This window comes from Notolepis coatsorum (assembly GCF_963971535.1).
Source record: "Notolepis coatsorum genome assembly, chromosome: 17".
NCBI lineage: Eukaryota > Metazoa > Chordata > Actinopteri > Aulopiformes > Paralepididae > Notolepis > Notolepis coatsorum.
In genome coordinates, this window is record NC_140181.1 from 36,341,097 (window position 1) to 36,355,545 (window position 14,449).

General features: G+C 42.0%; 1 protein-coding gene across 1 annotated transcript in view; it reads right to left on the reverse strand.

The window, feature by feature from the left end:
- The window catches only part of LOC311243589 (suppressor of tumorigenicity 14 protein homolog), a 60,033-nt gene extending 50,146 nt beyond the window's left edge, over nucleotides 1-9,887 (reverse strand). The window contains exon 1 of the mRNA XM_084332875.1: nucleotides 9,501-9,887. Coding sequence (XP_084189001.1) covers nucleotides 9,501-9,542 — 42 coding nt within the window. The 5' untranslated portion in view covers nucleotides 9,543-9,887. The remainder of the gene's footprint in view (nucleotides 1-9,500) is intronic.
- Between the last annotated feature and the right edge of the window lie 4,562 nt (nucleotides 9,888-14,449).

Genomic DNA, 14,449 nt, shown 5'->3' on the forward strand with positions numbered 1-14,449 from the left:
AAAAGTAATCCGATTACTGATTACTGATTACTCCTTTAAAAAGTAATCCAAGTTACTTTACTGATTACTTGATTATCAGAGTAACTTAGTTACTTTGAAAGTAACTAGGTTACGAAGTCGTCGTCGTTCCCCCAACAGTTTTTTTTAAACGCTTTATTGAAAGTGCATAAATTGTTTTTAACTTGTTTCTCTGCACATAACGTAAATTGTTAAACTAGTGCTTCAGCTTCTGTACCATCAAGTATGGTAAAGCAACAGTCTATGATGCTCACAGCATTAGAGCAGCCAGCCAGTGGTTGTACAAAACCAGTGTATCTATTCACATCTAACAAATGCAGGCTGAACTATTCAATTATATCAACTGTAACTATTAAATTGTTTTTATAAATGTCTCTCTATAAACATACAATCAGTCTCTCTTTAACATGTAAATTAACTGTAAATCTGGCAAATAAGAGCTTTTGCTCTGCCACCATCAAATATACATTAAGGGACTAAACACGTTTCGCAATTATGCCACAACAATGTGGAACGCCCTACCCAAAGCTGTAAAGGAATGTGAATCCCTGCCCACATTCAAAACCGCCCTTAAAGAGCACCTACGGGAGGCTGCAATTCGAAACTGGCCACCATAAATGCCCAAAACCCCCACCACCTCCTAATAGACAGTCTCCTCCCCACCGCATGTATATATTCCCTCCCCGCCGTATGTATATTTCCCTCCCACCCACCCACCCCCTCCTAATGTACAGTCCCCTCCCCATCATATGTATATACTCTGTCAGGATCTAGGGGTAACAGTACTGTATATTTGAATACCGCCTATGTCACAAATGTATCAGATCTAAATACCTATATGTCCCTATGCCATAAATGTCATGTATGTTGTGTATGTCATAAATGTCTATATGAATTGAAAATGGGGGACCCTGATGGAAACAAGACAAACGTCTTTCTCAGGTCTGCATCCCCTTAACAATTGTATGTATTGAGCCGTACTGTATTGTACCCATTCTGCAATCTGTTAAATAAAGTTTTCATTCATTCATTCATTCATCAATAGGGAAAGTCCTCCTGTACCTGAATGAATGAATGAATGAAAACTTTATTTAACAGATTGCAGAATGGGTACAATATACAGTACGGCTCAATACACACAATTGTTAAGGGGATGCAGACCAGAGAAAGACGTTTGTCTTGTTTACATCAGGGTCCCCCATTTTCAATTCATAGTCGAAGCGTCGGCTAGTGTTGTGATTCCAGATGCTTTCAATGCAATTGGATGTACTGTTTTTAGCGGTAGACAGTATTTTGACTGAGGCTACGTTTAAACGAGCGTTTTGCGGTGGAAGTCTGAACAGAAACCGCAAAAGTCTTCTTGCGGTTTCACTTCGTTTAGACAAGCGTTTTGTAAATGAATTATCAGACGAACATAACAACGGAGCCCTGCTGTCACACGATTGGCGCATATGTCACATGACGTGCTGTGAAGACCCGCCCTACTCTGCCTCTGATTCGCAGACTGTGGATGGGGAATGTGATTGGGCCAAAGCAGAGTCACTCACAGACAGAGAGTCCAGTCACGCCGCGGGGACACATTCTTGTGTAACCCTTTCACTGCCACACCACGTCACTCCATAATAATAATAAGAAAAACAGCTCAAAATGTATTTTTGACTGTCGAAAACGAAATAAAATACTGCATTCCGCCTGCATTATGAATTTATGATGAGATAGTAACGAAATAGTAATGCACAGCCACTTGGACAAGTAACTGCAATCAGATTACTGGCTTTTAAAGATTAACGCGTTAGATTACTATTTTCGGGGGAAAGTAATCAGATTACAATAACGCGTTACTTAGTAACGCGTTACCGGCATCACTGATTATGAGTGAGGAAACCTACACTAAGATGGGAGGGGGGCCACTCCATCAAACAAAAATAAAACTGTACACATACACCAGAGACAGAGTAGGAGTGTTAGGCAAGATGCACGCACAAGTCACCTACAAAGGGCAGACCAAGAAATTAGCATTGCTGGTGGTAAAAGGGGAGGGGCCTAATCTGATGGGGAGAAATTGGCTCAAAGCTATGCGGCTAGACTGGAGAGCCATTTTCAGACTACAGATAGGTCAGCAGCAGGAGTTAAATGCTCTGCTAGCACAACATGAGGATGTTTTTAAAGGCGAGCTGGGCACTTTAATAGGGGCTACAGCCAAGATATATGTGGACCCAGAAGCCAAGCCACGGTATTTTAAAGCCAGGCCATTACCCTATGCTCTCAAGGAGAAAGTGGAGACAGAGTTGGTCAGATTGGAGAGGGCAGGCATAATTGAGCCTGTGGATTTTTCAGAGTGGGCAGCTCCCATAGTGCCCATACTAAAACCAGACAAGACAACCCGAATATGTGGGGACTATAAAGTGACAGTGAATCCAGTGTCCAAGTTGGACAACTACCCTATTCCTAAAACAGAGGACTTGCTGGCGGTATTAGGGGGGGGACAGAAATTCACAAAATTGGACATGTCACAGGCCTATCAACAGCTCCCACTGAATGAAGAATCTAAGAAATTCACAACAATAAACACCCACCGGGGTCTGTTTCAGTACACCAGGCTACCCTATGGGGTGTCATCAGCACCAGGCATATTCCAGCGCACCATGGATAACCTACTACAAGGCCTTCCCCAGGTGGTGGTGAGAATAGATGATATTCTGGTGACCGGTGACGACGATGCCAGCCATCTATACAACTTAGAGGTAGTGCTGAAGAGACTCTCAGCTGCAGGACTGCGTCTGAGGAGAGACAAATGTGTGTTCATGGTACCAGAGGTGGTTTACCTGGGTTATCGAATTAACCACAAAGGGATTCAACCAGTGGCTGACAAGGTACAGGCCATTGTAAATGCCCCACAGCCGACTGACCAGACACAGTTAAAGTCTTTTCTGGGCATGCTAAACTATTATCACAAGTTCCTGCCAAATGTGTCGAACATATTGGAGCCACTACACAAGCTTTTGAGAAAAGAGATCCCATGGAGATGGGGAAAATGTCAGACCCAGGCATTTGAGGAGTCAAAAAAAGTGCCTCCAGTCTGAAACATTATTAGTGCACTTTGATGAGACAAAGCCGCTCTACTTGGCTTGTGATGCATCACCTTATGGCGTCGGAGCAGTATTATCACACCGGTTTCCAGATGGCTCCGACAGGCCAATCGGATACATGTCCCGGTCACTGTCAACAGCAGAACGGGGCTATTCACAGCTAGAGAAAGAGGCGGCGTCTATCATTTTTGGTCTAAAGAAAATCCACCAGTATCTGTTTGGAAAACACTGCACTATTGCGACGGATCACAAACCACTACTAGGCCTTTTGGGAGAGAGTAAGGGCATCCCACAGCTCGCGGCAGCCAGAATGCAAAGATGGGCATTAATTTTAGCCGCCTATGAGTACACCTTGGAGTATAAGGAGGGCTCAAAAAACGGGAATGCAGACGCACTGAGCAGACTCCCACTGCCCATAAAGCCCGGAAATGTACCACAGGAGGAAGAGGTGGTGCTGCTTATGGAGCATATGAATGGTACACCACTGCAGGTAAAAAACATCCGAGACTGGACTCGTCGGGACCCTATCCTGTCCAGGGTCCACCAGTGGTTGTTGCAGGGCTCCTGGCCCTCACATAGCACAGACCCAGAAATACAGCCTTACACGAGACGACAATATGAACTGAGTGTGGAGGACGGGTGCATCCTGTGGGGAAGTAGAGTGATAATACCACCACAAGGAAGACAGACTATGATCAAGGAGCTTCATGAGGCTCATCCAGGGGTCTCAAGAATGAAAACATTGGCCCGCAGTTATGTGTGGTGGCCAAACATGGATGCAGATTTAGAGTCAGCAGTGCGCAGCTGTCATTCGTGTCAGTTGAACCAAGCCGCCCCAGCAGCAGCACCTTTAAGGCCCTCCCATAGTCGAGCAGACTGTACACAGAGCAGACTCCGCGGAGGTCCGCGCGGCTCTTTGAGCTTTGATCTCAGCGGACAGCAGACCCACAGGTGCGAAGCTACTATTTTCTGACGCGCGGACATCCGCGCCGCTGACTTGGTGTCACACAAAACGCTGCTCTGCGTTTTGGTTGACATCGAACTGCATTTAATGTGACGCCGATCTGCATTTTACTCTGACCACTCGCTCCGTGCCAAGAGAGATGTTTGAATGGCTTTTCTAAATGAAGTGTGTAAAATTGCCAGTTTTATTTCGAAATATTGGAAACGGAGATAACATAGAATGTTATCTCCGTTTCCAATATTTTGAAATAAAACTGGTGCCTTTATTTCATGCAATGCGTGTTTGTCATTTCAGCACCAGCGCTGTCCACCTCAAGCCTATACGGTACATTGCATCTCGCTGCCTATATACCTGTTATTCAAGTGCGTAAAACTGCCCGTTTTATTATCGAAATATTGGAAACGGAAATAACATACTCTTTATTTTGACATCGGATGACGACGACATGACAGAAGTTGAACAGCGTGGGGACAATTGTGTAAACTGGCGCGTGACATGTAGGAAATTGGTCCGCGGAGGTCCGCTCGACTATGAAGGCTCAAAGAGCCGCGCGGACCTCCGCGGAGTCTGCTCTGTGTACAGTCTGCTCGACTATGGGAGGGCCTTTACACCCGTGGGAGTGGCCAGACCAACCTTGGATGAGGCTGCATGTGGATTTTTGTGGGCCAGTATATGGAAAGATGTTTCTAATAGTCATTGACGCCTATTCAAAGTGGATTGAGGCTCACCCAATGCAGTCTATTACTTCATCCATGACAGTGGAGAAATTGAGGAGCATTTTTGCCACCCATGGAATCCCAGCAGTCCTGGTTAGTGATAATGGACCAAGTCTGGTTAGTGCAGAGTTCAAACACTTCCTAAGAAAAAACGGCATAAAGCATGTGACAACAGCACCATACCATCCTTCTTCGAATGGCTGTGCTGAGCGTGCAGTGCGGGTGTTCAAGGAGGGCATCAAGAAGATGGGGGAGGGTAGTGTGGAGACAAAGCTATCCAGGTTCTTGTTTAAGTACTGATCAACCCCTCAGACCACAACCGGAGCTACGCCAGCTGAGCTACTCATGAACCGGAGAATCAAAACTCAGTTGGATCTAGTGCGTCCTTCACTAGCGAATAGAGTTGGACTAAATCAGGACAAACAAAAAGAGCAGCATGACAAGCATGTCAGGGACAGGATGTTCACAGAGTCTGACTCCGTCTATGTGAGAGGGTACTCAGGCCAGAAGTGGATTCCCGCAACACTCACAGAGAGGACCGGTCCAGTGTCTTGGAAGGTGACACAAAAGGACGGCAAGTTGGTGAGACGTCATCAGGATCAGATGCGTCCATGTTATGATCAAAACACCACGCCAGCAAGTCTACCGGAGAGCTTTTCACCACAAGAAGCAGTCCATCCAGGGTCAGAGACTCCTGCACCCGAGGCAGTTGTGTTGAGGCCTCCGGAACCTCCTGCACCCGAGGCAGTCGTGCTGAGGCCTCCGGAACCGGGTCCAGGAATAGGACGTCGTTATCCAGGTAGAGTTAGGCATAGGGCTGGGCGATATAACGATAACGATAAATATCGCGATATATTTTAATAATCGATATCGAATATCGAAATAAAAAAAAATCGAAAAATCGTTTTTTTTTTTTTTTTTTTTTTACCTGCAACAGGGCAGTTTTAAAACCAGAGACAGTGGACAGACTTGTCTTTCTTGCCTGCAACTTAAAGTAATGGCTTTGCTTGTCCAAATGACAATACTGACCAAATTCAGATTTCTTTTTCTCTTGTCCATTTATTTTGTTTGCTTTCTAATTTAAAATACATTTTGAAACCGTCTGTACACAGTAGGCTATGTGTGCTAGCAGAACTAGACTCCAGTCACGAGTCACAGTGCACATGTGCGGTGGTTTGTCCACCAAAAAAGCGCCAAAAGATCGAAAATAAACTAGCAGAGCCAGAACTGTTCAACTCCTCTGGAGCCACAGCCAGCAGAGAAGCCGGTTTACTTTAGCTTTTAAACCAGCTGCAGCCTGAGAACTGGAATGTTTTTTTTTTTTTTTTTTTTTTTTTTTTTATACTTATAACAATTCGATAATTATCGATATCGAGAAATAAAATAAAATTATCATATCGTTATCGCGATATGATTTTTTTCCATATCGCCCAGCCCTAGTTAGGCAGGCACCCACTTATTTTAATGCAGGGGCAGAATAATCCCCTTGGGTGTCTGGAGGAGGGGCAGTCTACCCCCTACCTTGTAGCTGAGATTAAGCTTAAAAAATGTATACCAATGATATTTCAAGACTATGGGGGAAGGGATTGTTATAATGGGGGTTCACCGGGTTACGTCAGTCAGACCTTCACCTGCAGTGTCCTATGAGAGACACCTACTTAGGTAGTATAATGAGTAACAGCTGTGTGTTGCACTTGACCTGTATTGCTTTTGACAGCGTGAAATAAACATCACAAAAGAACATTTGGACTGGACCTTTACATTATTACAAATAGGGTAGTACGAACAAGTAATATATAACAACTAATACCCCAATCACAATTTACAGAAGTGTAACATCCTGAAGTCAACAGTTCAACAGGCAATCTTTCAAATGTTGTATGCATGCATGCAGTAGGCTATATACTGAGTAGGTTATTTCATGCAGTAAGCTACAGTATATAATGAGTAGGTTATTTCATGCAGTAGAGGCTATATAATGAATAGGATATTTCATGCAGTAGGCTATATAATGAGTAGCTTATTTCATGCAGTAGGCTATATAATGAATAGTTTATTTGATGCAGTATGCTATATAATGAGTATGTTATTTCATGGAGTAGACTATATAATGAGTAGGTTATTTCATGGAGTAGGCTAAATGAGTAGGTTATTTCATGGAGTAAGCTATATAATTAATAGGATATTTCATGCTGGGCTCTATAATCAGTAGGATATTTCCTGCAGTAGGCTCTATAATCAGTGGGATATTTCCTGCAGTAGGCTCTATAATCAGTAGGCTATTTCATGCTGTATGCTCCATAATCAGTAGGATAGTTCATGCTGGGCTCTATAATCAGTAGGATATTTCCTGCAGTAGGCTCTATAATCAGTAGGATATTTCATGCTGGGCTCTATAATCAGTAGGATATTTCATGCTGTATGCTCTATAATCAGTAGGATATTTCATGCTGTGGGCTCTATAATCAGTAGGATATTTCATGCTGGGCTCTATAATCAGTAGGATATTTCATGCTGTAGGCTCTATAATCAGTAGGATATTTCCTGCAGTAGGCTCTATAATCAGTAGGATATTTCATGCTGTAGGCTCTATAATCAGTAGGATATTTCATGCTGTAGGCTCTATAATCAGTAGGATATTTCATGCTGTAGGCTCTATAATCAGTAGGATATTTCATGCTGTAGGCTCTATAATCAGTAGGATATTTCCTGCAGTAGGCTCTATAATCAGTAGGATATTTCATGCTGTAGGCTCTATAATCAGTAGGATATTTCATGCTGTAGGCTCTATAATCAGTAGGATATTTCATGCTGTGGGCTCTATAATCAGTAGGATATTTCATGCTGTGGGCTCTATAATCAGAAGGATATTTCATGCTGTAGGCTCTATAATCAGTAGGATATTTCCTGCAGTAGGCTCTATAATCAGTAGGATATTTCATGCTGTAGGCTCTATAATCAGTAGGATATTTCCTGCAGTAGGCTAAAGAACTCCTCCCCAGCAGGCCTAAATGACTACAGACCGGTGGCACCTCTGTGTTCATGAAATGCTTTGAGAGGCTGGTCAAGGATTACATCAGTGCCTCCCTCCCCTAGTACCATGGTTGGACCCATTGCAGTTTGCATACAGGGCAAACAGGTCCACTGACGATGCGGTCTCCCAGGTACTGCACAACACCCTTGCTCACCTTGACAGTCAGAAGGGGGGCTATGTGAGATTGCTGTTCATTGACTATAGTTCAGATTTCAATAACATAGTCCCCACCAGACTGGCTGACAAGTTGATCGATCTGGGTCTGAACTCCACCCTGAGTGCCTGGATCCTGGACTTTCTGAGTGACAGGCCCCAGGCGGTCAGAGTGGGGGGGACACACCTCCAACTCAATCACCCTGAGCATCGGGTCCCCCCAGGGCTGTGTTCTCAGCCCCCTGCTGTATTCGCTGTACACACATGACTGTGTGGCCAGGTTCAGCTCCAACTCCATAGTGAAGTTTGCGGACGACACGTGGTGGTGGGTCTGATCTCTAACAACGACGAGAAGGGCTACCGGGAGGAGGTTGATGTCCTGGTACTCTGGTGCCGGGATAACAGCCTACTCCTGAACAGTAGAATATTTCCTGCAGTAGACTCTATAATCAGTAGGATATTTCATGCTGTAGGCTCTATAATCAGTAGGATATTTCATGCTGTAGGCTCTATAATCAGTAGGATATTTCATGCTGTAGGCTCTATAATCAGTAGGATATTTCATGCTGTAGGCTCTATAATCAGTAGGATATTTCATGCTGTAGGCTCTATAAACAGTAGAATATTTCATGCTGTAGGCTCTATAATCAGTAGGATATTTCATGCTGTGGGCTCTATAATCAGTAGGATATTTCATGCTGTGGGCTCTATAATCAGAAGGATATTTCATGCTGTAGGCTCTATAATCAGTAGAATATTTCATGCTGTAGGCTCTATAATCAGTAGGATATTTCATGCTGTAGGCTCTATAATCAGTAGGATATTTCATGCAGTACATATATGTAACGGTTGTGACAACGTCACCTCAAACTTTGATGCCCCGAGGGAGATTCGAACACGGGTCTGCCACGCCGCGTGCAACAACACAGACCGCTATACCAAGAGGTGAATTCACTTCTTTGTAACGTGTCTATGCGTCTTTTTGAGGATGTGAGAGTGAGTTGAACCCATAGCCACCGCTACTCACCCCAGCCCTTCGTGACTGTGCTTCACAATACCATCCTGGCACCACTACTCACCCCAGCCCTTCTTGACTGCACTTCATAATACCATCCGTTACATATATATCTTATATTATATTATATTCAGGAAGCAGGTTCTTCAGTCTTACCAAATATAATTTGACAAATTATTCTAAACGTTAACCATTATGCCAGAATTTTTTCACATGTACATGTGTTGGTCTAACTGGCTGATCCTGTTTGATTGGTTCCCTCCCAGGACTCTGCTGTTCAGAGAGGGACAGACAGGCAGACAGATAGACAGACAGATAGACAGCCAGGACAGACAGACAGACAGACACACAGAGACAGACAGACAGACAGACAGACAGACAGACAGACAGACAGACAGACAGACAGACAGACAGACAGCCAGGACAGGCAGGCAGGCAGGCAGGCAGACAGACAGGCAGACAGACAAACGGGACAGGTGCTGCCACCGCACCCTACTACGTCACGTTTTACCTGTCCAGAATTTAACTTCATCCCCGAATCCATCAGATCCATGACTGAAAGCACCCCGCTGTGACCTTCCGACTCATGAAATGTGCATTTAACGTCGTTAAGCTGCAGGTCCAAGTGATTTCTATCCAAATGTCTCGATATAATCCATTCTCCTCCAAAGACGGTGTCGCGCGGCGACAGGTGTAACGCAGGTAGAATCCAAAGCGCGATTGACGCCAATAGTTGGTCAGTACAAAACAAATGATAACACAAGGAAATAGAAAGTTTCCCCGAAAGTCTACTTTGAGTTAAGACAGCTGTCCTGCGCTACTCGGTATAGGTGTGTATAGTACAGGCGAGACAGAAGGCGAACAGGTCGACATGGTTTCTGCTGCTTGAACGCGATACTGAAACCTGCCAGAGGAACGAGGAAATGCATAGAATTAAAGAGTAGTTGAATAGAGACACACACTACAATAGAACAGCAGCGCCCTGCCTGCGCCTCTCCCACATGCTGCAGGCTACGTGATACGCAGGTATAACATATGTCCACTCTGTAGCCAAGTCAAGACAACAAGTGTTCCTTTATTAATCCCCTTGGGAAATTCAAGTGTCATGGGGTATGATAGGTAGTATAGTCATAATAGAATATAGAACAAATGTCAAAATAATAATGAGAATAGTGATAACACAGATAGTAGAAATAGTGATGATGGTATATGGTCCGACCGTCCAACCCGTCGTAACACACACTAGAATATTAATTATGTCCACTATTAACCTACTATAATACTGTATGCATTATGCCACTATTACACTGAGAAGTGGGGTGATGTGAGCTGACTTTGGTAGATTGGAGATTAGGTGGGCTGTTGACACTGGTATAGCGGAGTACATTTTTTTATGCGGTGCCTATTGCGTCCCCAGTACAAAAATGTTTGTATTTTGTCTAGATTTGGACAAAAACGAATTCCATTTGGTTTTTCATGTAGGCTATAGTCAATTGTTATTTATCATGAATAATGATATGGGCTTCTAAGTTGCTGTTTTATAAATTGTAAAAGCTTTGATTAAAAGAGGTATTATGGCGAATTGTGGTATTATGCCATGTCCCCAGTGCTGTTCATTCAACTTCAATCTAAAGAATAACTAATAAAAACATATACATTTCTAAATATATCATGATTATAAAATTGTCTTTGTCAAACTCCATTTTATCAAATGCTGTTTTTATTTTTTTTGTGACCAACTTTTTATTTTGTCTTTTTTTAAAACAAGTTCAGAGGAAGGACATTCACATCAGCATTTCATATTAATTCACACAGTGGCATACAAAGTGTCTTTTCAGTATATATTGTCCGTCAGTATATTCATATACTGTGTAGCCTGCCTGTTGCAGTTGTGACAGTCCTTTCCTCCGTTCTGGCGGTCCTGTGGCTGCGAGACAGCCCAGGTCGCTTCTTAACCCCACTCCCAGCCCCCCGGGTTTGCATAGACATTTTAGGAGAGGGGGAAACCTTGATGCATACATGTATAGGATACTCTTAATTAGAAAAGAAATCATAATTATGTTTGTTAGATAACCAAGTAATAGGGAAAAATACAATACAATTTAGAAACAACCACAACAAATTATAGCAGTAAACAGAAAAGGAAAAGATAAATGGAAACAACAGCAACATGATTTTTGTTCATTCTCTGGTGTCCAGGTACAAGTGTTCAACCTAGTGGAGTACTGATTTTACCTTCTGGGCCGCGGTAAGTAATATTTGGATTGATTCTGTCCTTGCTCCCTGTGCTCTAGCACTGGATGCCTCTAATCTCAATACTTCGTAGAAGGACAGTTTCCAACGGTAAATATTGAGACTATGGGGTGGTTTCCATCTCATTACGAGCATTTTCTTTGCTGCCGTTAAACCGGCCAGAAACACTCTCTTTTTGTGAGGTGTTAATTTTAGAGATGAATCATCATTTAATAATAAAATGTGTGGCAAACAAGGTATGTTTATCTCTGTTATGTTAGTGAGAAATAATGCAACCTTGGCCCAAAAAGCGAGTACTCCTGGACATTCCCACATCATATGTATGTATGTTCCTATAACTTTTTGTGGACATAAAGCACATAGAGGACTTTGTAATATTTTTATTTGACAGAGTTTCCTGGGTGACAGATAAAATCTTTGTATCATTTTGTAATGAGTTAATTGGTTATTATAATTACGAGAGGTTAGTGGAATATTATCCCATACATTCTGCCAATTTATGCAGGCATTGTAATTCTTTAAGTCTATGTTCCAGACAGTGGTATTACCTGTAGTTCTGTTTAGTTTTCCTTGTATTTTATTATATAACCCAGAAACAAAACCATTTTTAACATTTATGCCATTCACTATATTCATTAAAGGGTGACCTGGTAAAGGCTGATTCCATGGGACACCATAAGTGCGCATTGCAGTGCGTAACTGTAAATAAAAAAAGAAGGATGTACTAGGGACATTATATATTTGTTTGAGCTCTTGAAATGATCTGAGACCGTATTCACTGTATATGTCAGATAGTTTGTGAATACCTTGTTTTTGCCAATTGGGAAATGTAGCTGGTTTCCCTCCCAACAGTAAGAAGTTGTTATCAAAAATAGGGGTATCTATGTGCCATTTTGTGTTCCACTGTCCCGTTTCGGCAATATATTTCCAGACGTAAATTGAATGTGCTATAATTGGGCCGAATTTAGTACGGCAAAAGCTTGGGGATAGACCAGAAAAGAGTATATCTTTGAATGTATATGGAGATACAATGTGCCTCTCCATATTCACCCATGGTATGTCAGAATCATTATTGAACCATCTTAGCAACGGTCTGAGCATAAAGGAAAAATAGTACTGTTCAAAATTAGGAACAGCTAGCCCTCCTGCTTTCCTACTGTTTTGGAGTGTGGAGTTGCTGATTCGTGGATGTTGTTCACGCCATATAAATTTGAATACTAGTCCCTGTAGCTTCTCCCAAAATCCTGGAGGTGGCGGTAAATGAATCATGCTTACCAGAAAATTGATCTTAGGGAGAATGTGGGTCTTGACTACTGAAAGCCTGACTGAAAATGGGATTAATAATAGTGACCAACGGTTTAACTCGTCAGATATTACCTTCTTAAGGCTCTTGTAATTTTTTGACACAATTTTGTCAATGGATGTGTATATATCTATACCTAAATATCTGAAACCAGAGCCCACTGGTATTTCTGTATGTAGTTGGGGACTACTTGCTGCTGTATTTAGGGGAAGTAAAATTGATTTATTCAAGTTGATCTTGTAGCCTGAAATAAAACTAAAATGTTTAATAGTGTCTAGGACTATAGGTAGGGACCGTGGTGTATTGTCAAGAAATAATAACAGATCGTCTGCGTACAGACAAATTTTATGGTAGGTGTTATTTACTATTATGGGTTTTATTTCTGCACAATTTCTAATTTTTTGGGCCAAGGGTTCAAGAGATAACGCAAATAATAATGCGGAGGCGGGGCAACCCTGCCTGACGCTACGTCTGATAGGGAAGGGTGTGGAACACTGATTGGATGTGATAACCATGGCCGTTGGATTATGATATAAGATTTTGAGCATATTTATAAATGTGTCTCCAAATGCCATATTCTTCATGGTGTGCCATAAGTACTCCCATTCCAGCCTATCGAAGGCCTTTTCGGCGTCAAGGGACAACACTGCACATGGTGATATTTTTGGAGCTTTGTCAATAATGTGTAACAGTCGTCTTAAATTATCTGATGCAAATCTTTGTTTAACAAATCCAGTTTGGTCTGGGTGGACCAATATTGGCAGTATCGTCTCTAGACGTCGTGCGAGGACCTTGGCATATAATTTTATGTCTCCATTAAGAAGGGACAATGGACGATAGTTAGCACAGATGTTTCCATCCTTTCCTTTTTTCTGTATCAGTGTGATAATTGCTGTACTTATGTCTCTATTAAAACTCCCTTTCATGATGGCTTGTTGGAACATCTCGAGTAGTAATGGACTCAACTCTTTCCAAAAGGTCAAGTACAGCTCCGGTGGGATACCATCGAAACCTGGTGATTTCCCCTGTTTCATTTCTTTCAGTGCATCGTAAAGTTCCTCCAGGGTAAAGGGAGAATCTGTTGAGGTTATTTGTTGCTCTGTTAATTTAGGTAGATCCAAGTCTTCAAAAAAGGAGTCTAAATCAGCTTTTGAGAATTGAGCTTCAGATGAATACAATTGTTGATAGAAAAGTTTAAATTCTAGATTTATTTTGGCCGGATCGTTTACCATCGCTCCTTCTTTATTTAGGATTGATGTGATGTCTGCTTTCTGTTCATTATATTGGATTTTCCTAGTCAACACAAAGCTTGGATTATTTCCATTCAAATACTCAGTTTGCCTCGCTCTGTGAGCTAGGAACTCTGCTTTTTGTGCCATTAGAGCATTTAGTTCAGACTTCGCTTTCCAAAGCTCCCTTTCTCTTTCTTGATCGTAGTTGTTTTGTTGTTCTGCAGTTAGCAATGAGTGTCTATTTTCCAATCTGGATATTTCTTGATGGTGGGCTTTGTTACGTGCTGAAGCAAATGATATTGTATTATTGCGAATGAAGCCTTTAGTTGCATCCCATAGAAATCTTATATCTGTAACACTATTTTTATTGATATTGATAAAAAGGTTGAAGTCTGATCTAAATTGCTCACAGAATGATGGATCCTGCAGTAATGTTAAATTAAATTTCCATCTAGTAGCACGTTTTGGACAATTTTCAATTGTATAGACACACAGATTGGCATGGTGATCTGATAAAGACATGTTGATAATGTCCGTTTTTTTAATACAGTGTAAAATATTAGCAGATATTAGTATATAATCTATTCTTGAAAATGTTTTATGTCTATTTGAAAAGAAGGTGTATTGTTTTAAACTTGGGTTATAATTTCTCCAAACATCTATCAATGAGTG